Source organism: Anarhichas minor, unplaced genomic scaffold, assembly GCF_050575085.1.
Source record: "Anarhichas minor isolate MPS153535 unplaced genomic scaffold, ASM5057508v1 ptg000010l, whole genome shotgun sequence".
Taxonomy (NCBI): Eukaryota; Metazoa; Chordata; class Actinopteri; order Perciformes; family Anarhichadidae; genus Anarhichas; species Anarhichas minor.
Window position 1 is genome coordinate 2253292 of NW_027466456.1, and position 19914 is coordinate 2273205.

A 19914-nucleotide genomic window follows, 5' to 3' on the forward strand; every position below is an offset into this window, starting at 1 on the left:
GTTAAACATGCTGACAGATGTTGCCTCGTGCCTGTTGGACCCCCGGATAAAGATAAAGCGCACTGTGAGATTTTAAAAAAAAAAGGCGCAAAATTCATGTCTTTGATTCTGACTCCCTCTTGTGGTCCATCAGTGATTGTAAGACTAACCGGTATTACATGGTGGTTTCACATTGTTTAACTGAGTACATTTACTCTCAAGTACTGTACGAACTTCTTTATTTGAGTATTTCAACTTTATGCTACTTTCTACTTCTTCTCCACCTCTTAAATCTCATTAGTTTTACTGCACTATGTTACTTTATGTGTTGCTTTTTTCTACTTTTTACATTAAAAAAAACATATATGCTTATAAGAATTGACGCAGTACTATACTACCCAGTAGTAGTACACAAAGTATATTAAACTGGCTCCACATTGACAAACTACAACGTTAAAATGCTCTTAAATGTATTTGTTAGTGATAAAAACAGAATATCATATTCTATATTAATACAACACTGTAAAAGGGCCACTCTGCATGACTACTCTAACTTTTGATACTTTTAAGTACATTTTACTTGTAAACTGTGTATTATGAGTACTTCCACCTCTGATAATGTCCCAGTTATAAACAATTCTAAAAACAGAATATTTTCCTGTTTGAATTACATATATGAAGGTTGATGCACACGACAATATGACGACAGTACACTGAGTTCTATAAGTTTATACCACAAGTCATCGTCCTTCAAAAGGCATTATAAATTATCTTGTACTGTACATGAATCACGACTCATTTTATTGCTTTTTCATCTACTTTATACATTTTAGCTGAAATCTACCAATACAAATAGTCACTACTACTCCCTGAATTTGACTGTCGACACACTGCGAGTGAGGCAAACATCCATTTAATCATTCTATATTTTTTAAACACATCATCTCCTACATTTGAACCTCTCAACAGGTTGTTTTTGCGCACACAATCTTGTCCCCACACAAACAACCTGAACACCAAATAAAAAATAACTTCATCAAGTGTCACGTTCACTCCCCGAACTTGAGCTGCCTCTCCTTCTCCAAACCGTGCAGCTCCTTCGCCCGGTTCTTCAGCTCCTCGGCTTTCTTCTCGTCCTTCTCCGTGCCGTCCCCGAGTCTGTACATGCGACTGGCGTTGGCGCAGCCCCACACGTGTCCCAGCTCACAGGCCCTGTTGGCGTACTTCAGAGCTTGATTCATGTCCGGCGGCACTCCTTTGGCGTTGCCGCCAATGAACATAGCGCTGAGGTTGAAGCAGGAGGGAGCGAAGCCGCCGGCGCAGGCCTTCTCGTAGTACTGCCGGGCTGCTGCGAGGTCAGGCCCCCCCTCGTTGGCTCGTCCGTCGTGGGCCAACAGGCCGACGTTGTGGCACGCGTCTACAGACTTCTTTCCGCCGGCGTGGCAGGAGCGCATGAAGCAGGAGTAGGCCGTTTTCAGACACTCTGTCACGCCGCCTGGTGGGAAGAACTTTAAATCCATCATTCGAATAAAAATCAGACATCAAGAGAGCAACAAAAGAAAGAGCTGCAAGTATCGACATTTAAAAGTACTCAGTTTAATATTCATGTGTTCACAAGTAAATCATATTCATCAATATTCTTTATTAAATGTTTAGCCAGTAGGGCTGGGTGATAATTTAATATAATAATTTAACGTCTTTCAACTGAGTCATATAGAGATATCATGATTTGTCTTAATTGATGATAAGAAGCACATCAAAGTTAAGACAAGAATTCTGCTCATGGGGATGTTGTTAAATCTAACTATCGTCTTAATCAGATTGCTCTGTATTCGTGTGCTTGCATGTCCACGTAGTCAGTGTATAGCTGGAAATATATATTGTTTTTTTCTCTATAATTTCACTTGGAACTGTTCTGTTAGTTTTGTACTAAAGTTTTTGATTAAATGAGAAAATACTCACAAAAATAGGATTATTTCATATAGACTATTTATTTACTTACCAGAAAACATGCCATATTGTGATTTATATCTTTATGGAGGTATGAAATTTTGTTTTCATGTATATTTGTTAAGAAAAACTTTATCTCGCAATGTAACCAGTGACTTCACTACATCTATAGAGTTCACTGTACTTTGCTTGAATACTTAATGTCATACTATTAGTCCCATTCATACACACAATGTAAACACAAACACCAGAGAGGATGAAATAAGGAAAGCAAAGAGCCACGTTGCCGTTCTACCTTTGCCGGTGACGTGGTAGGCCCCCAGTTTATAGCAGCTCTCTCCGTGTTTATTTGTTTCACAGTTGTGTTTCAGCACTTGTGCCGCAGACTCGTAGTTTTTCTTCACCCCTTCCAAGTAGTCCGAGAGCCTTTGGCACCCTGAGAGCAGCATGTCACAAGGAGAAGGAGGCAGACGTGTGAGGAATTAAGCATTCCTAGTATGTTTAATAGCACCCTAGTGGTGGATATTATATGTCAATATGCCTTTTGAATCTGCAGAGAAATATATTTACGTGGAATACACTCAGAGACCCAGACACAAGGCAGTTATCTTTCTGCTGACGTTAACGGGTAAACGGCGATGCATTTCCAGTGGATCCTTTAGTCAAACATTTATTTTTTCCTATTGAACTCATCAGAGCTACATTAAAGGGTAATGACAACCTCTTACAGTGTTTGGAAACCCTTCCTTTATACTCTTGGTGATCTTGACAGGGCGCATGGACTTTGTTTTCACAAATAAGTCATGTACACTGCTTTTCCTTGTCTTTGAAATGGTACTAATGTATATAAAAATGTATATAATGTAATTCATATGTAGGCATAAGTTAATGCAACCCAGGTTAACTAATTTATTTATTTGTGTTCTGTAATTTGGCAATATCTGTGCTGTGTTCTTGCTTTGGTTATGTATACAATTATATTATACATTATACACATATCTATTAAAATAATACTAATCTCTAGCTGGTGTCCAATGTTTCAGCACCATTAATCTGTGAACAGCGCACGAGAGTTACCTTCAGGGTCGTTTTCTTTGTAGCATTGGAAGCTGTACTCCACTCCCAAATTATCCAAAAACTGCTCCACTTCCTTCTGATCTTCAAAGTTTATAAGTCCGGCCATATTTCTTTTTTTATCGTGACTTTAATCGCATGTGCTGAAGGATTAGCTCCCACTACGTCCACTGTGACCTTGTTGAGTGGGTAACCGAGCACTGGAGCACTGTTACGAAAGCGTTTCCTTAAAATAAAATAAATTTAAAAAATACCAAATAGAGATGATTACCGGTAACTGTAGAGGTGTAGTAAAAGCGCACTATGGTTACTTATACAATAGTTTTCCTTTGCAAACAGTAGAAGAACATGCTCACGCGTGTCTCACCGGTGTCTCTGCTGATGAATCTCTTCCTGGTTTAATAACCCTCCTTTACAGGCTTCCGTAGTCCCACCCCCCTTTTTTCCGCGAATGCACTTCCAGTGTTGTGACGGTTGTGACCTTTTGTTTACTGTCTGTCTTGTCAAAATAGAAACTAACTAGCTGGCCGTGGGAAACCATATTCCTCCCTCCTGCTTACTATTTTACAGAGCTTCGGACGCAACGGGGATTAGTCGATATATATATATCTTTTTTTAAACATGAATTCCGCCACAGCAGGCAGCTTTCGACGTGTTTGCACGGGGAGCGATTTACCTCAACGGAGGCGACAACAAGTGAGCTAGCTGGTTAGCTAGCTGGCTAACGAACCGGTCGGTGCTCGCTCGTCGTCCTCCGGTCCAGGTTTCTGTGTTGTTAGACAGGTTAGCGTGACGTCCGGCCCTCAGGCAGGTGGAGACTACAAACTGAAACTGCTAAAAACGAAGTCGTTTTAGCATTTTTTTTTTTTTTTTTTTGCCGAAATATTTTACAAACCATGGCCTGTAGTTTCCTAAACACGGTGAGTTTTTGTGCTCTTTAATCACGCCGTTGAAAAAAAAAAAAGTAAAACAACAAAGGACATTGAATGCATCTAACGGGTCCCCCCTTTTTGTTGTTGTTGTTTTGCAGGATGAGGCGTCTCCACCGGCTCTGACGGACCTGTGCCTGACCCATGTGAGCCAGAACCTGGAGTGTTTTTGTGTGAAGCGCCCCGATGGCTCCCTGTGCTTCAGAGAGGCGGTGCTCTTCCCGCAGGAGCTGGCGGACCAGCTGCTGGCCAAGATGGCCACTGAAGGTAAACCTGGGCCCTTTTTAAAGACTAGTTTTTACACTTGTCAAATCACCTGTTGAGCCGTCAAATATCAAACCCTGAAGAACATCAATACTGCATACTTTCAAAGGCTACTTAATCTGATGGTATGTGTGTTGTCACTTAAACCCAAACCCTGCTGTTGGTAAACATATGCAGTATTGTGCAAGTCCTGCTCAGCCCTGCATGAATCCAGAAATTAAACGTGACTCATTCCACCGCAGGTCTGTTGAATGACAGCACCGTGGGTGTATTTCGGAACTGTGAATACCTACGCCTGAGACGTGCCTGCATTCGTACGGCGCGCATCTCTGCGGAGGCCTTCCAGAAAGCCCTCTGCTCTCACAGACTGCTGGAGCTGGATGCCGCCAGGGTCAATGCGGACCTCACTATTCCTGATATCCTACAGGGACTGGCCTCCAATAAGTATTGTCAGGTAAAGTGAGAGTTTGTTTGAAGCACCCTTGATATTAAAAATAATTGAAACTTGTTAAATGTTTGTTGTTTTCTCCCCATACGTCCTGCAGGAGTCCCTCCAGCGACTCGTCCTAACGGGTCTCACCATGTCCTCTCTGGAGGAACCGATCCGGCATCGCTTCAGCTCCCTCCAGGGCCTCCGCTCCCTCTCTCTGGCCAACGTCGACTTCTACGACTCCGGGCTCGTCGACGTGTGTTCGCTGCCTCGGCTGGAGAGCCTCGATCTCTCCAACACCTCGGTCACCAACCTGAGCCTGCTGCTGGGCCTGAAGGAGCGGCTGCGCTCGCTAACTCTGCACCAGCTGAAGAGGCTGGAGATGAGCACCGCTCAGCTGCTGGGAGTCATAGGCCAGTTGGATGTTTTGCAGGTTAGTGGGAGGAAGGAGCCGCGCTGTGTGTCTGCTATTAAACCCGTTTTTATTTGATTGATTTGTACTGAGAAGAACACTTTCTCCATGCTTGTTTTGTTCTTTACATCCACTGCTAATGCAGCACCTGGACATCAGCGATGATAAGCAGTTTACCTCTGACGTGGCTCGTCAGCTGCTTGGACAGCCAGGCATCCTGCCCGCTCTCGTTTCCCTGGATGTGTCTGGGAGGAAACAGGTGTGTGTGTGTGTTTATTTTTGTCTCTGGGCATTTCAGTTCGATTGCAAAGGAAGCATACGGGCTAAATGTGTGTGAACATCGCAGGTCACAGATGCAGCTGTCAAGGCCTTTGTGGAGGAGAGGCCGGGGATGACCTTTGTGGGACTTCTGGCCACAGATGCTGGGTTTTCTGACTTCCTCTCAGGAAAAGGAACTCTCAAGGTAGGTGTAGATGTTTGCGTTATCATTGCAACATTACGCATTGAAATGCAGGTTTGCTACAGAAAGCTGTGTCTTGTGTGTAAACAGGTAACAGGAGAGGCCTACGAGACCCAGATCTGCGAGGCCCTGCGCCGCTACAGTGAGAGGGAAGGGTTCGTGAGAGAAGCTCTGTTTCATCTGTTCAGCCTGACCCATGTGATGGAGAAACCGAGGCCCGACATCCTCAAGGTGAAACCACGTTGTTGTACTTTGACATTAAGTCATTTTTCTCATTTCAATAAATTGTTTTGCCTTATTTCAGAGAAAACAATGTAGATTGTCACATTACATTGTTTTAATAGTTAATATGAGGAACATCTAACCGGTTATGAAGCAGTCTAATTGTAATAGCGATGCCTCTATAGGACCTACATCAGGGCGGTGGAGACTGTCGGACCCTGCTGCAGCGAAATTATTTCTAAAGGGCCTCTGGTGCTTTGAAACACTACCGCTTTTGTCCACAGGGACCGCCAAAAGCAACACAAAATGAAAGGTCCTCATAGTAGCTTTAAGCATTACATATAATGTCTGAATCACATATTTATCTGAGAAGCTCTGGGGTGTCATATTTCATTCTAGAAAGTTTTATGTCAAAGCCCAACACCCCCACTAGCTTTCCGCACACTTCCTCATCTGTCCATTTTACACAATATTACTTTCTTCTTCCCTTGTTTTTTTCCCCTAGCTGGTAGTTTTGGGTATGAAGAATCACCCCGCCACTCTGAATGTCCAGCTGGCAGCGAGTGCCTGTGTGTTCAACCTGACGAAGCAGGACCTGGCAGCAGGAATGCCGGTGCGACTGCTGAGCACCGTCACTCAGCTTCTACTGGAGGCCATGAGGACGTTCCCCAACCACCAGCAGGTAGCTTCCATGCCTGCGCTGCCGTCGTAGTGGCTTACGTCATGGATGATATCAATCACAATCAAACATGAAAAAATGAAAAACCTGACAGAGTTTTCCAGCACAGGGAACCCTGAGAAAAAGGTTGTTTGCTTTTCCGTCGAGGAGTTAATCCTCATGGATGAAATATTACGATACAAATATCTTTTGTTGTAGAATGTCACCAGTTTCCATCAATGACGGACAAGCCAAGCAAGGCACAGATATCTGTAGAAAACTGTCTCTGCTGAGCTACAAAACGTCAGTAACACCATTTCTAAAATAGATTGTTTTCAGCCAGTTCAGACTTTATCCCCCAATATTAATATATTCTTCATTCCCACTCCTTGTGTCCATAAACAAACTTGAGACATACGCCTGAACCAACTAGATCACCGGCTGCAGACGGCCACAAACAAGACGAAGAAGAAGTAATAAGTGAAGCTTGAGGGTGATCTGGGAATGGAAGCCTTCTCTGATGCTGTGTTCAAAATTGTATACGCACATATTATTCATACTAAGCATGAAGTAAAATAGAGTACGAAGGGCGTTCCAACTGCTTAGAATGTGGATTTTGTTACAGTAAAGAGGCAAAGTGCAGGAGCACACGTGTGTAATATACTCTAGTAAACATATTTATTACTAAAATATAGAATGATTTCAATTTGCTTCATAATAATACTGGAAAATATTAAATTAAGTGTCAAAGTAAATGTTGATTTACATTTGTGAATGAACTGTTTTCAGTCATCGGTAGCTCGGACCAGTGAGGTTGTGATCGATACAGTCGTGTGATGGAGAGTAGACGCATTGCTCGAGTTTACTTAACTGCTGTTAAGCGTTAATTTAGTCGGCAGGATGAAGTTGGCGGTGGGACTCTCTGTTAGTTTAGTAAAATCCCAGAGAGGACAAGAAGAATTGTTTTGCAAACTCACCTCATCGTGTCAGCCTGAACATTGTGTTGTGTTGGGGAACTTCCCACAGCCCCAAACACAGTGCAGCTTCCCTTTTTATTTGTTTTCCTCACCGCGAATGGAGAGCAAATAGAGAATACAGTGCAATGCGAGACCATTGTGCTTTGTGAACCATTAATGAAATATTCAAATCCGTGTGACCTTCACTGGAACTTTGGACTGATGCCTGTTTTGGTTTCTCCGTCTGCAGCTGCAGAAGAATTGCCTCCTGTCTCTGTGCAGCGATCGCATTTTGCAAGAGGTTCCATTCAACAGGTGACTAATACAAATACTACAAAGTCTTTTGAGAAGGACTAAATGTATAAAAGATTGACACGGTCATCTCATTAAACAAAGGTTCTCTATGTCTACAGTAGAAACGTTTTCCTCCTCTCTCTGTGTGGCAGGTTTGAAGCTGCCAAACTGGTGATGCAGTGGCTCTGCAACCACGAAGACCAGAACATGCAGAGGATGGCCGTGGCTATCATTTCCATACTGGCTGCGAAGGTAAAAGTTACACTGTATTTGTATCACATGTGCTTTTATGAATGCATTCTTGTTGTGTTCTTCCTAAACGCTAAGACTTTTGCTTTTCCCAGCTGTCCACAGAGCAGACGGCTCAGCTGGGAGCAGAGCTGTTCATAGTGAAGGTACGGTTCTCTTTTCGGCTCTGATCATTTAATAATAAATAATGATCGTTTTCATTGCTAATATGCTCTCTCTCTCCCTTCCTGCAGCAACTGCTCCACATTGTGCGTCAGAAGGCCACTCAGGGCGTAGTGGACGCCACCCTCAAGTTTACGCTGAGTGCACTCTGGAACCTCACCGATGAGTCGCCGACGACCTGCCGCCATTTTATCGAGAACCAGGGCCTGGACCTGTTCATCAAAGTTCTAGAGGTAATGTCCAGAGAAATGTCCACATGTAAATAAACAGCAGGCGCTGCCTACAAAACAACTCGGGGGCAGATTAGCATGCTCGTTAATCATCACATGTAGAAGTATGCGTGACTTCGGGGGCCGGCTGACTCACTGTTTTCTTCCCCCTCCGCAGTCCTTCCCCATCGAGTCCTCCATTCAGCAGAAGGTTCTCGGCCTGCTGGTGAGTTCACCGCTCGCTCATTACCCTTTATAGAAACGGAATAACTTTACTTTATTAAGACACCATTGTTCCCCTTTCACCTTTTCGCCGTGTAGAACAACATAGCGGAGGTCGGGGAGCTGCACGTGGAGCTGATGGTGCAGGGCTTCCTGGACCACATCAGCACCCTGCTGCACAGCCCAGAGGTGGAGGTCAGCTACTTCGCCGCGGGCATCCTGGCACACCTGACGTCACGAGGAGAGGAAGCCTGGACGCTCAGCCGAGAGCTTCGGGCCTCGCTGCTGGCGCAGCTGGTAGGAAACCGCGAAACCACTTCCTGCAACATGGATACCGCCATTACTGTTATTTTAAAAAGTTAGTTTGAGTCGTCTGCATTTTTGTGTCTCTCTAGCATGACGTCATCATGAAGTGGCCCGCGCCCGAGTGTGAAATGGTGGCCTACAGGTGAGATGCAGCTTCTCTACAGTAAAATAGCCACATTTCTCACCTAAAAGTTTCTTAATTTTAGTCACAGGACTACTTTTAAAGGAACTCACAGGTTCCTTCAGCCCATCGTTGACAAATGAGTCCACTGGTGTATGAAAACGCGACATGACACACTGCAGCCTGCAGCTCAGAGCGTCTGTGTCCACAGTAAATCATCTGTTGATGGTTCTTTATTTGTGCTCCAGAACGTAACTGCCGTGATGCAATCAGAAAATAGCTTTTTCTCTCTCATTCAGAACGCTCTCTCTCTCTTCTAACACTCGCACGATCCCTCTCTTTTTTTTTAAATAAGCCAGAAAGCGACAACAAACTTCACTTTTAATGTCATCAAACAAAGAGAGATCCTAAAATGCTCCTATCGACACTAGAGAAAGTCCTTGTTTTATGAATGAAGCGGTACACGAGTTGAAGCTGCGGCGCTGTGTGTTTGCGACAGTCGTCCTTGCAAACCTCAGAGAGTACTATTCCCCCCCCCCCCCTGACCAGGGCTTTTCGAGGGGTAAAATGTCCCCAGAACTTAATTTAGACCCTGCAGGCAAAACGCAGTGAGTTCCTCTAAAGGTTCCCGGTTTCTGAGGAAAGAGGCTCATAATAAAGCAGAAAAACAATTAAATCTAAACAAGAAGGTCCGCGTTTTACACAGATGTTATGACCAGAACCTGATTCAGCATTCATTACCTGTGACACAAGTTAAGGAAGGACAGATATCAAGGTCATTTTCATACAATACTCAATCTATTTAAAATGTTCTTTATATTGAGCTTTGTACCTTTGAGTCAGAACATGCTTTTCTTAAGCCATAGATACACAGTGAAGGACATGTGACATCGACTAAATACTAAATATATTATTTCTGTTTCTCATTCTTTAGGTCATTTAACCCCTTCTTTCCCCTGCTGGAGTGCTTTCACACCCCCGGTGTCCAGCTGTGGGCGGCCTGGGCCATGCAACACGTCTGCAGCAAGAACGGTGAGACGGACACGTGCAAATACACAACTCATCATCGTAATGCTAGTTTTATAAATTAGGCCATTCAATCGCAATCCACCGCCATCTGTCGAGGCAGTCGCTCGCTCGCTCGACCAAGCGGCTGACAGACTTGGATGTTGTGTGTTTCTGCAGCCACTCGCTACTGCAGCATGCTGCTGGAGGAGGGCGGCCTGCAGCAGCTGGAGCTCGTTCATACGAACCCACAGACCCACAAAGACGTCAAGCTGTTGGCTAAGAGCATCCTGGAGAGCCTGCAGCGCCACAGAGCCCGCACCGGGCAGCCCGCCGCCACCATCGCCTCGCTGAGGTAAAGGCTCACGCGCCGAGTACTGATCATGTGCTACAGCGGCCTCGCGCTGGACGGAGGTCTTTCAGTCTTTTTTACATTTTTTCTCTTTCAGAAAATGAGGCTCCCGGACCAAGAGTGAGCCGACTCCCACCATAGAGGGGACTTCATCAAGGAAACAAACACTCCGCAATTCTTTGCACACACACACACTAACTTTATTTATTTTCTTTTGTTTGTTTCTTGTGATTGAAAAAAATAATTTAATTATGAGAACTGGTGGTCAGTTAAGATTTTAATACCAAAATAATGAAAAAAACCTTTCAGTGCTCACGTGCAAATCTCAGTTTGAGGGTCCCTGACCCCCCCCCCCCCCCTGCTCCCATGTGTCACCGAGGGCTCTGGTTTGTCTGAATCCGGTCGGTTTAGCTCATTAGATATACGCATGACGCCGCTTTGAGCTCGTGCATGCTGGAGTTTGTCTGAATGCTCGCACCGCGCCAGCTTGTTAGTTTATGGCTGAAACTCACGCCTCTGGGTCCTCAGTACTGCTGCTGCGCTCCTCTTTATTTAGTCCTTTTTACCAGCTAATGCCTTTGATTTGATGCGACGGGACACTCGCCTGAGGGCGGTGTTCACTGGGTTCAAATGTTCCAAACGTTAAAGATGAAAACCTTAACTAAACGCATCTCTTTGAGAAGCTCCAGTTTATTTACTTTCCTCAACGTTTGGCAGCCGCTAAATCAGAAGATCCAGAGTAGAGTTCAAGCGTCCCCTCTGGACACGAATGGCAATAATGATTTTTGGTCAGTATAGTGGTGACATATTTACACGTGTATTATGGAGTCACAGCCGTGTTTTCTCTTTGTATATATGCGTATGTTCGCTGTGCTTTCATATGCGTGTCACATTCTGAGACAGCGCTTCGGTGTGAGCATGCGTGTGTATGTACGTCTGTACAAGTAGCTGCATCTTTAAAATCAATAAACGTGGATGTGATTTGTACATAATAGAAAATGAGAGAGAAACAGGACGTCGGGTTGTTCAGTATTGGTTGCATGGAAATTATTATACTGCGTGTTCCATTGTTCATCTGAGAATTATGATTAAGAACAAAGTAAACGGAGATATATGGGACATATTCATGAGTGGAAACATTAGTATCCCACCAGGTACACTTCCACTGTCCAGAGCAGCCACCTGTTGCTGGAGCAGCTGACCGTTGAGCCCACATTCTCTCTCATTCAGGCCCCAACATCCTCCTCTATGCAATCCAAACTAAACTAATGTTGCTTATAAAACTGCTGTCAAACCCTGATTCAGTCCCGATACGACTCGTTGGACAGAGAGATACGATATTGGGCTACTTAATGGTACTAAAAAAACAGCTGTCAGCAAAACACACATCACCTCATCTGCTCAGTGAATTATTGTTTTCTGTGCATCGATTGTCGTACGAGCTTGCTAGTCGTGCATGAGCTGATCTCATCGGCTTCAACAAAGACAGAGAGCACCAGAATCTGTGTGTAGTTCTGTTTCCGTTGCTCCTGATGCGTCGGATTGTTTAGTCGAGCCTCCGAACATCAGCCAGTGTCAGTTTAATTCAAGATGGAAGATATAAAAAGTAGAAGATCCTGTGCGTCTGTTAGGACTGTGCCATGTTGCTGCTGAGTCACGTTATCATGTTTGGAAATAAAGAATGTTCATTCCCATAAACTGGAGATGACACTTTGTGTGATTTGTCTTTTTATTCCAAAGATGACATGAAGAAGTACGGAATGTGTGAATTGAACGTTAAAATCGATGGAAGTAGCAATGAGACATAAGGAGGAACTATCTCCAAATAATGAGTCAGCATTTTAAAATAATGAGTTAGCATCTCCAAATAACCACATATTCTCAATATTTTGATTTTGTATCCGTTTCCTAAAATAATGATTTTGTCGGCTCTCAAAAAAATTTGACACATTCTCAATATTTTGACTCAGTATCTCATTACTTTGAAATACCGAGTCATTATTTTGAGAAAGATTCTCATTTTCAGATGTTAACTCATTGTCTTGAGAATCATTTCTCATCACGGTGGCTTCCATAAAAGTCCCTCCGTCAGTCTGATCCTGAACGTCACAAAGCACTGGTGCTGACCTCCGCTAGTGTATCGACACAGTGGCTGGGATGCACACACCAAATCAACGGGTGTTAATTGTCTACCAGACATGAGGTTTTATATCGGAGTCTGTGAGAGAGAATTCAATAGTGCAAAAGAGTTTATTCCCCAGTGTAGCGCGGGGGTCTCTTCTCTAGGAAGGCAGCCATTCCCTCCTGTCTGTCCCGCGTGGAGATGACCTGAAAACAGAGGGGACGGGTTACATGAATGTGTAACGCATCACGGGGATCATTAGCGTCCAACAACCATCACGCAAAATGATGTTTTCAAAGCATTAGAGAAGCAACGGGAGTCGGTCTTACCCGAGCGTAACACATCCTCTCTATCGCCATCGCTGCACTGATATCGACCTGGAAGAGACAGATTTCAGTCACCACCATCACTGACGTAAAACATATTAAATCTATGAATCACGCTGTACCTCAATGCCTCTGTTCACCGCCTCTTTTGCCAGCCGCACAGCGATGGGAGCCTGGCCAACAGAAAGGAAAGACCGTTAAAGCCATCGCCATGAAAGGGAAATACCGTATTTTCCGCACTATGAGGCGCACTTAAAAGCCTTTAATTTTCTCAAAAAACGACAGTGCGCCTTGTAATCCGGAGCGCCTTATATATGGATCAATTGGTTAATTGGTTGATCCATACTGGTTGTACACGGCGCTCTGTCAAAATGTTTCAGTACGACTGGTAAACTACAAAGCCGCACCGCGGTAAACACCGGTACTGTGCTTACTCCTAGTCCAACACCACTTGTGTGTATAAAGACCCCAAAATGGCACCTTTCAAGAGACACGCTTACGACGCTATTCTATTCTATGCGCCTTATAATCCGGTGCGCCCTATATATAAAAACAGTTCTAAAATAGGCCATTCATTGAAGGTGCGCCTTATAATCCGGTGCGCTTTATAGTGCGGAAAATACGGTATGTCCGGCACAAAAAGTAGAAGAATAACCAAAACAAACACAAAATAAAACAAATTAACACTTATTGTATATTGTGATATATTCTGTGACTCTGCAGGAGTCAAATCCAGGGTTATAACCCCGATGATGTCATAGTGATGTCACATCTCTCGGCCTGGGCTCGGCGACACGTTTAGAACAGAAAGCGTTTGAAAGACGTGTTTGGAGGGGAGGGACGAAAGACAAAGATGAGTTGCATTATGGGAAATGTAGTGTGTGTCTTTGGAGCACGGATTCTGACCACTGTTTGTTGTTTTTAACTGTATTTTGCTTCAAGGAACTTTAATTTTGAGTTGATTTTGGCGGTCACTGTGAATAACAGCGAGAGTGTCTCCGAGCACCACAGTCCCCTTTAGAAAACCTCTCATGTTACTGCAGCAGGGTCTGACTCAGTCCTGGTTCTGGTTCTGGTTCTCCCGAGCCCGCTGCCGGAGTCTGAGCTGAAGAAGTTTCTGGTGAATCTTCACATCATCCGACACGATCACAGGCATGAAAACAACTGTATAGAAATCACCAGTATTCTCGCCGAGGGTCTCGTCTGCTTATGTAGGTCCTATAAAGGCATCGGTACTGAATCAAGACTGTTTCATTACCAGTTAAAAGTTCCTCGCAATAACTTTAAATAGCACTCAAATGCAACGGTTGGGACTCCGAAACATTTACACACTGAAGCCTTTTTCTCCCGAGGCCACAACAACACTAAGAGAAAAATCCTCGGGCTCAAGCAGCTCATTATCTCCTCCGTGCTACCTCACTTTCATTCAATGCAAACTCCTGTCAATCACTAAATCCACATCAACACAGGCATGCCTCAGTTAGTGTGTGTGTGTGTGTGTGCAGTGCTATTTGCGGTCCATTTCTCCACTTGACTGCCACTCTGGCCCTGCAAACTGAGGGCATCTGAGCTGGAGTGAAAGAAATATGGAGCGACAGAGGGCCTGGAGAGAGGGAGTAGAGAGGGGGAGGAGATGGGAGAGAGAGAGAAAACACAAGGAAAGGGAGTGAAGAAGAAGAAGAAGAAATGTGTGTTTTGCTCTCTAACCTGGGGCAGTATCTCTCTGGCCAGGCTGAGCGCCTCTGCGTACGCAGCGTCTCCGCTCTGGTTCTGTTCAACAGCTCTGTTCACGAGCCCGATCTCCAGAGCCGTCTGTCCTCCCACACGCTTACCTGACAGACAGACAGACAGACGGGTCAAAGTCTGACACGCAAAGCCCCTCGCTGAACAATAACCATCCTGTGTCTACAGCGACGTGTCAGCGTTTCTGTTACACCACCTGTGAAGATGAGCTCTTTGGCCAGAGCGATGCCGACCGTCCGCGGCAGCCGCTGAGTGCCCCCTGCAGGACAGAACCACCTCAAGGTTAACTTCTCACAGCTGCTTTGTCTCTCTCTATACGTGCACACTCGGTACTTTGCAAGGTCTTTTTTTTTGTGACCTCTCATTGTCTTACCCGCCCCCGGGAGCAGCCCCCGCGTCGTCTCAATCAGACCCATCTGTGCAGTGTACGCTGAAACACACACACACACACACACACACACACACATAGAGGACAGTTGAAGGTCTCTGTGCTGCTGAGGGCCATTAAGGTGTGGGGGTGTGTGTGTGTGTGTGTGTTGGGGGGCGTAAAGTATGACTGATGCCTCTGACGCAAACACCTGCTAACCAAGCTCGTCAGCGCTCAGCCAATCACGGAGCTGCCACGAGCTCGATGACATGAACAGCTGGGCAGATGTGTCTGGCCTCGGCAGCCATCATTAGTCCCCTGAGCTCAGCAGCAGATCATTAAGACCGCGTGCAACGGGAACAACAACAGACTTGTGTTTTAGCTCCGCGATTTCTAGATGTTTTTGCTTAAATAGCTCAAAAGCTTAACCCCTTAACATCTGGTTTCAACCTTTAGTTTTTAGATTCTGTAATTACCTATAATGAATGAAAACATTGATAAATGGTTCTAGAAGTGACGAGACAGCAGCTTCTGTCCTGACCCTTTCTAACAGTTTAATTGATTGAGAACCACTGCTCTGATCGACACCGATGGGTTAAGGGAGGCCTGTCAATCTAGAACAATGGCCCCATAAGTGGTCGCTACTGTCGTCCACCGTCCCGCTGAGCCACTTATCCGATACGAGCGGACCGGTGACAGCTTGTGAAGAGAACATGGCGTCCCCTTTCACACACAGTTAACGTCACCTGAGGGACCAAAGAAGAACATTAAATGTGCTCAAAAGAGGAAAATGCGGACTCATCCAGTTCAGAGGTTCACTCACCGGCAGTGCGGAGGTCACAGGCCATGGCCAGCTCCAGCCCGCCTCCCAGGGCGACGCCGTCCATCGCCGCGATGGTCGGCATGGGCAATAAAGCTGCCGGGGCGTTACAATGAACAGAGGAGGGTTCATAGATGACACACACAGACATCAGCGCTGGGACTCACTCTTCACCTCACACGCTCTCTGTCTTACCTATCTGAGTCATGAGCGATCGCAGGCCGTGAACAAACAGATCGGACTCAGCGTGGTTCATCCCGGCCCTCTCCTTCAGGTCTGCACCTATGATAACGTACACCGTCGCACGTCATTTAAAAACAGCCTTTGAGCACAGATCCAGAGGCACGGCAGGTTGTTTTCGGACGCTCTAGACAAAAACTTACCTGCACAGAAAACACCCGGCACCAAACTCCTGAAGACGACCACGAGAGCGGCTGAGTCACAGGACAGAGTGGACACCAGATTTTTCATCTGCACACACAGGACACGGTGTCTCAGTCAGTGTGTGTGTGTGTGTGTGTGTGTGTGAAAGAGAGAGACAGGTGATGATGATGAAGGGGGCTGCTCACCTGTGACACAAACACGTAGCCCAGAGCGTTTTTTTTCTTGTGTCGGCACAACAACACCTCCACTATGCCTGAGGAAGAGAGAGCAGCAACTTACGGTAAGTCTATCGATGCTTTTACATGTTGATCAGTTCTTGATGTCAGAACTACGGAAGCCCTGAGCGGCAAGTGAGAGAAAGGAATGAATCTGGTGATCCATTTTTATGAAGTCTGATTACAATTTTGTTTCTCTTCTTCGTTTATGATTTAAGAGTAAGTGAATTGTTTTCAAAATAAGTATCTTGTTTATTTCCATCTGTGAAACAGGCAGATAAAAGACATTTTGTCAGGTGAATATTTTTTTTGTCAAGAATCATTTTTTAAGTTGTTGTAATACTCATTTCGGCCACAGGAGGCAGAACTGCACCACTACCACATGTTCTCAATAAGACTAAAAGCATTAATGTTTCCTTACAGGTGAGTTTAAATTGACATAGCTAGCTAACACAAAAACATAAGTACCTTGTGTTTGGGAAAAAAAAAAATGTAATCTTATCCTTAAATCATAAACCCAGGAGAGAAAACTATTTGGATCGGACTGAGAAGAGTCTACGGAGAAGGAGACCTCGGCTGCGGCTGAAAAATCCAAAAATGACCTCCTGACGTCTATTCCGAACCACTTTTCCTCGACCTCTATGGAAAACGTCACGGGGTCAAGGAAAGATGTGAAGGAGAGTTCATGAGGAGTTAAGAAAAGACGGATTAGAGAATCCGACTCCACTTTCACTGAGCTACCTAATTATGATGCGACGGCGGATGTCACTGACGTAGGTCTTTCATGGAGAAACTACAACAAAGGACTACAAAAAGCGCAAATAAAGCATGACCCCATTAAATCTGTTTCTCAGCATGCATGCAGGTTATATAAAGAGCTGCTTTTGTGAGAGGCTGCTTCACTCGTGGTGTGAAGAAGAGAAACCGGAGCTCCTTCCTTCCTTCCTTCCTTCCTTCCTTCCTTCCTTCCTTCCTTCCTTCCTTCCTTCCTTCCTTCCTTCCTTCCTTCCTTCCTTCCTTCCTTCCTTCCTTCCTTCCTTCCTTCCTTCCTTCCTTCCTTCCTTCCTTCCTTCCTCTTAATCAACATGCTTCAAACCGATAATTCACTCGAGCAACATCAATAAAACTGTTCAATATCAATGTTTCCTTTATGCAATAACGTAGATTCAACGGCTCGGTTATATTTTGCTTTTTAACTGTTTAATAATTTATCATAGGCCAAGCTTGCTTTTTGTTATTTTTACTGGTGGTTCTTGCTTTTGAGAATTTGTTGATTGTTTGCTATCTTTACTGTTTATTTACATGTTCAAGGTAAATAAATAAATACATATAAAATGATACAAAAGGCTTGTCACTGTCTATTCACCCATTAACATAAATCCTGTATGAGTAATTATTAAACCTGTAAGCTAAGCATATCTTTTGTTTTCATGGAAGGTCGAATGTTGCGTCACTTTAAAATGGTGCCGCCACAAGGAATTGTGGGGCTGCTTTATCTACGGTCCTTTCATAAAGGAAGGTCCAGTGTTTGCTATGCTAAAGGAGCTAATAAAGGAAGCATTGAAGCACCTTTCCTTAGCATTTAGAGTATTATCATGGCGACCACTTAGGTACTTCTGGGTCGTTTCACTCAGTTAGGAACCTTTCTAAGCAAAAAGAAATATTCCTCCGCAGCCCAGAATTGTTCTTTCTCTCACTGGCCTCTCAGGGCTTCCGTACATGTACTATGTCATGACTTACAGTCAAGTCAGTGTGGAAGTCTATTCCTGTCTGAGAAAGAGGTAGAGCAGCAATAATTTAAAGAAAAGAAGAAGAAAAATAGCACATTTTATGATCAAAGGGATTAAATAAGCGTTCATGGATTCTGGATGAATGGACAGGATCTATTTCAATAATGAATAATAGTTAGAGCATCCTCGTCTTATATTGTAACTGATTGAATATTTTTTGGGTTTTGTGTTTAATAATTAACTTGCCATGAGTGTCCTTCCTTAAAGTAACAGCATTTTAGAGAAATGTTTTGAGAATATTTTATGTGAACAAATAAACATTTAGGTTTCCGCTTAATGTGAGGAAAACAGACCCATGGTCCATATATTCCTCTACAGAGAATCGTTTATATAATAACTGAAATAATTAAACAAGCTCCCTCGATACAACTTCCCATTTGAATAATTTTCCAGAAATAAAAAGCACTTGAGGGAATATAACCTGTTCTTCTTCAGTGAGTAAGCAAGTACATGTATTTGTGCAGAAACAGCATAAAGTATAAGAACATCATGCTGTGGTATCACATGGATCCCTGAGAGTTTACTGTCAAACAGTGACTGTGCATGTTAACTGAATGGCGGGTTCGTCAGTGTGCATTTGAACAACGTTGAATCCCACAAGTGTGTCTCTCCTACCCTTGTCTTCCCCCTCTAACCGCTTCACATCCACCTCCACCGGACCGGCCGCCTGCGTGTGCTGCCCGCGGCTGTGTGCGCGACAGCACGCCGTCAGAGGGCGGCCGTCACCGGCCAGCAGCAGCGGCGATCCGCCCCGGGGGACCAGAGCGGACGTTCGGCTGTGCGTTTCCCGCAGAATCACTCCATTCCACGGCCCCGACGAGCACCTGCGACCTGCGAGTCTGCGGAGGAGAGTTGCCATGTTTGTTGCTGTTCAGTTCTCAGAAGCAGGAAGATCCAGCAGAGCAGCAGGAAGTGGGCGTTTCTCCCTGTGAGAGGAGGGACTTTCAAATCAGCAGTGACGGACCGTTTGAGACAGGTTCATAAAGCTGTACACACCAGAGAGACACGGGCGGAGGACGCAGTGGGCCCCCGTGCACGGACATGCAAAAGGCCCCTCCAAGTCTGCTGTATATAGAAGACATTATAGAAATGAGTTGTTCAGCCTCTTTTTGTTGTATGTCTCTTTGTAGTTGTTTGTGTCTTTTAGTGGTTGTTTTGTGTCTCTTTGTGGTAGTTTTGTCCCTTTTCATAGCTGTTGTGAGTGTTTTTGTAGTCCTTTGTGCATCCCATAGCAGCTGTTTTGCATCTTTTACTTGTTTGTGTCTCTTTGTGGTTGTTTTGTCTCTTTTCATATCCATTGTTTGTATCTTTGTGGTCCCTCTTGTGAGTCACTGCAGCTCTTTTGCATATTTTTGTAGTAGTTTTGGTCTATTTGTCGTCCCTTTGAGTCCCTTTGTAGTTGCGTTGTGAGTCTCATTGCGGTCTCTTTGTGCCTTATTGCAGCTGTTTTGCATCTCTAAGTTGTCTTGCTCTATTTGTAGTCTTTTTTGTGTCACTGTAGTTTTTTGGTCTATTTGTAGTCTTTTTGTGTCTCCTATAGTCATTTTGAGTCTCTTTGTAGTGGTATTGTGTCTCTTTGTTGTCATTTTGTGTCACATCATTGTCGTTTTGCCCCTTTTCATAGTTGTTGTGAGTCTCATTGTGGTCTTTGTGTCAATTTGCAGCTGTTTTGTATCTCTTTGTAGTTTTTTCTGTCTCTTTATTGTCTCCATGTAGTCATTTTATATTTTGTAGTGGTCATTTTGAGTCTCTTCCTGGTTCAATTACATTTTGTAGGTGAAGTCCAGGGAGGCCCCTGGGCCTGCTCCTGGTAGGCCTGTTCAATAATCCATCCATGCAGAGAGCTAAAACATATGATATTCTAAAAATGCATCATTCATGCCTGAAATGATG

The 19914-nt window shown here is 44.5% G+C and overlaps 3 protein-coding genes across 3 annotated transcripts; 1 reads left to right on the plus strand and 2 right to left on the minus strand.

Annotated features, from left to right (window-relative positions):
- Positions 1–201: 201 nt before the first annotated feature.
- coa7 (cytochrome c oxidase assembly factor 7) lies at positions 202–4233 on the minus strand. Its single transcript, XM_076087483.1, has 3 exons — positions 3007–4233; positions 2225–2365; positions 202–1474 (listed from the first exon to the last, which is right to left on the minus strand). Exons 1-3 carry the CDS (start codon positions 3110–3112, stop codon positions 1029–1031), a joined length of 693 nt encoding a protein of 230 aa, XP_075943598.1. The 5' UTR covers positions 3113–4233; the 3' UTR covers positions 202–1028.
- Positions 3459–11964, plus strand: zyg11 (zyg-11 family member, cell cycle regulator). The gene is made up of 18 exons (XM_076087481.1): positions 3459–3923; positions 4034–4199; positions 4439–4650; positions 4742–5059; positions 5184–5297; positions 5385–5501; positions 5589–5729; positions 6226–6402; positions 7585–7649; positions 7781–7880; positions 7973–8023; positions 8111–8272; positions 8427–8474; positions 8570–8767; positions 8866–8918; positions 9832–9929; positions 10083–10257; positions 10352–11964. Exons 1-18 carry the CDS (start codon positions 3900–3902, stop codon positions 10356–10358), a joined length of 2226 nt encoding a protein of 741 aa, XP_075943596.1. The 5' UTR covers positions 3459–3899; the 3' UTR covers positions 10359–11964.
- A 1-nt stretch (position 11965) lies between these two features.
- Positions 11966–18916, minus strand: echdc2 (enoyl CoA hydratase domain containing 2). The gene is made up of 11 exons (XM_076087482.1): positions 18637–18916; positions 16202–16269; positions 16016–16103; positions 15828–15914; positions 15636–15728; positions 14819–14875; positions 14642–14704; positions 14410–14534; positions 12825–12875; positions 12706–12753; positions 11966–12582 (listed from the first exon to the last, which is right to left on the minus strand). The coding sequence occupies exons 1-11, from the start codon at positions 18878–18880 to the stop codon at positions 12505–12507; spliced, it is 1002 nt and encodes a 333-aa protein (XP_075943597.1). The 5' UTR covers positions 18881–18916; the 3' UTR covers positions 11966–12504.
- Between the last annotated feature and the right edge of the window lie 998 nt (positions 18917–19914).

Excerpts from the sequence above, each read along its gene's own strand:
- echdc2 (XM_076087482.1), bottom strand. The coding sequence starts at position 18,880 with ATGGCAACTCTCCTCCGCAGACTCGCAGGTCGCAGGTGCTCGTCGGGG. Across the intron at positions 15,915-16,015 it reads GCCGGGTGTTTTCTGTGCAG|GTGCAGACCTGAAGGAGAGG; the intron begins GTAAGTTTTTGT and ends ACGTTATCATAG. Across the intron at positions 15,729-15,827 it reads ATCGCTCATGACTCAGATAG|CTTTATTGCCCATGCCGACC; the intron begins GTAAGACAGAGA and ends ACGCCCCGGCAG.
- zyg11 (XM_076087481.1), top strand. The coding sequence starts at position 3,900 with ATGGCCTGTAGTTTCCTAAACACG. Across the intron at positions 5,060-5,183 it reads GCCAGTTGGATGTTTTGCAG|CACCTGGACATCAGCGATGA; the intron begins GTTAGTGGGAGG and ends CTGCTAATGCAG. Across the intron at positions 9,930-10,082 it reads ACACGTCTGCAGCAAGAACG|CCACTCGCTACTGCAGCATG; the intron begins GTGAGACGGACA and ends GTGTTTCTGCAG.
- coa7 (XM_076087483.1), bottom strand. The coding sequence starts at position 3,112 with ATGGCCGGACTTATAAACTTTGAAGATCAGAAGGAAGTGGAGCAGTTT. Across the intron at positions 2,366-3,006 it reads CAAAGAAAACGACCCTGAAG|GGTGCCAAAGGCTCTCGGAC; the intron begins GTAACTCTCGTG and ends TGCTGCTCTCAG. Across the intron at positions 1,475-2,224 it reads CTACCACGTCACCGGCAAAG|GCGGCGTGACAGAGTGTCTG; the intron begins GTAGAACGGCAA and ends TCTTCCCACCAG.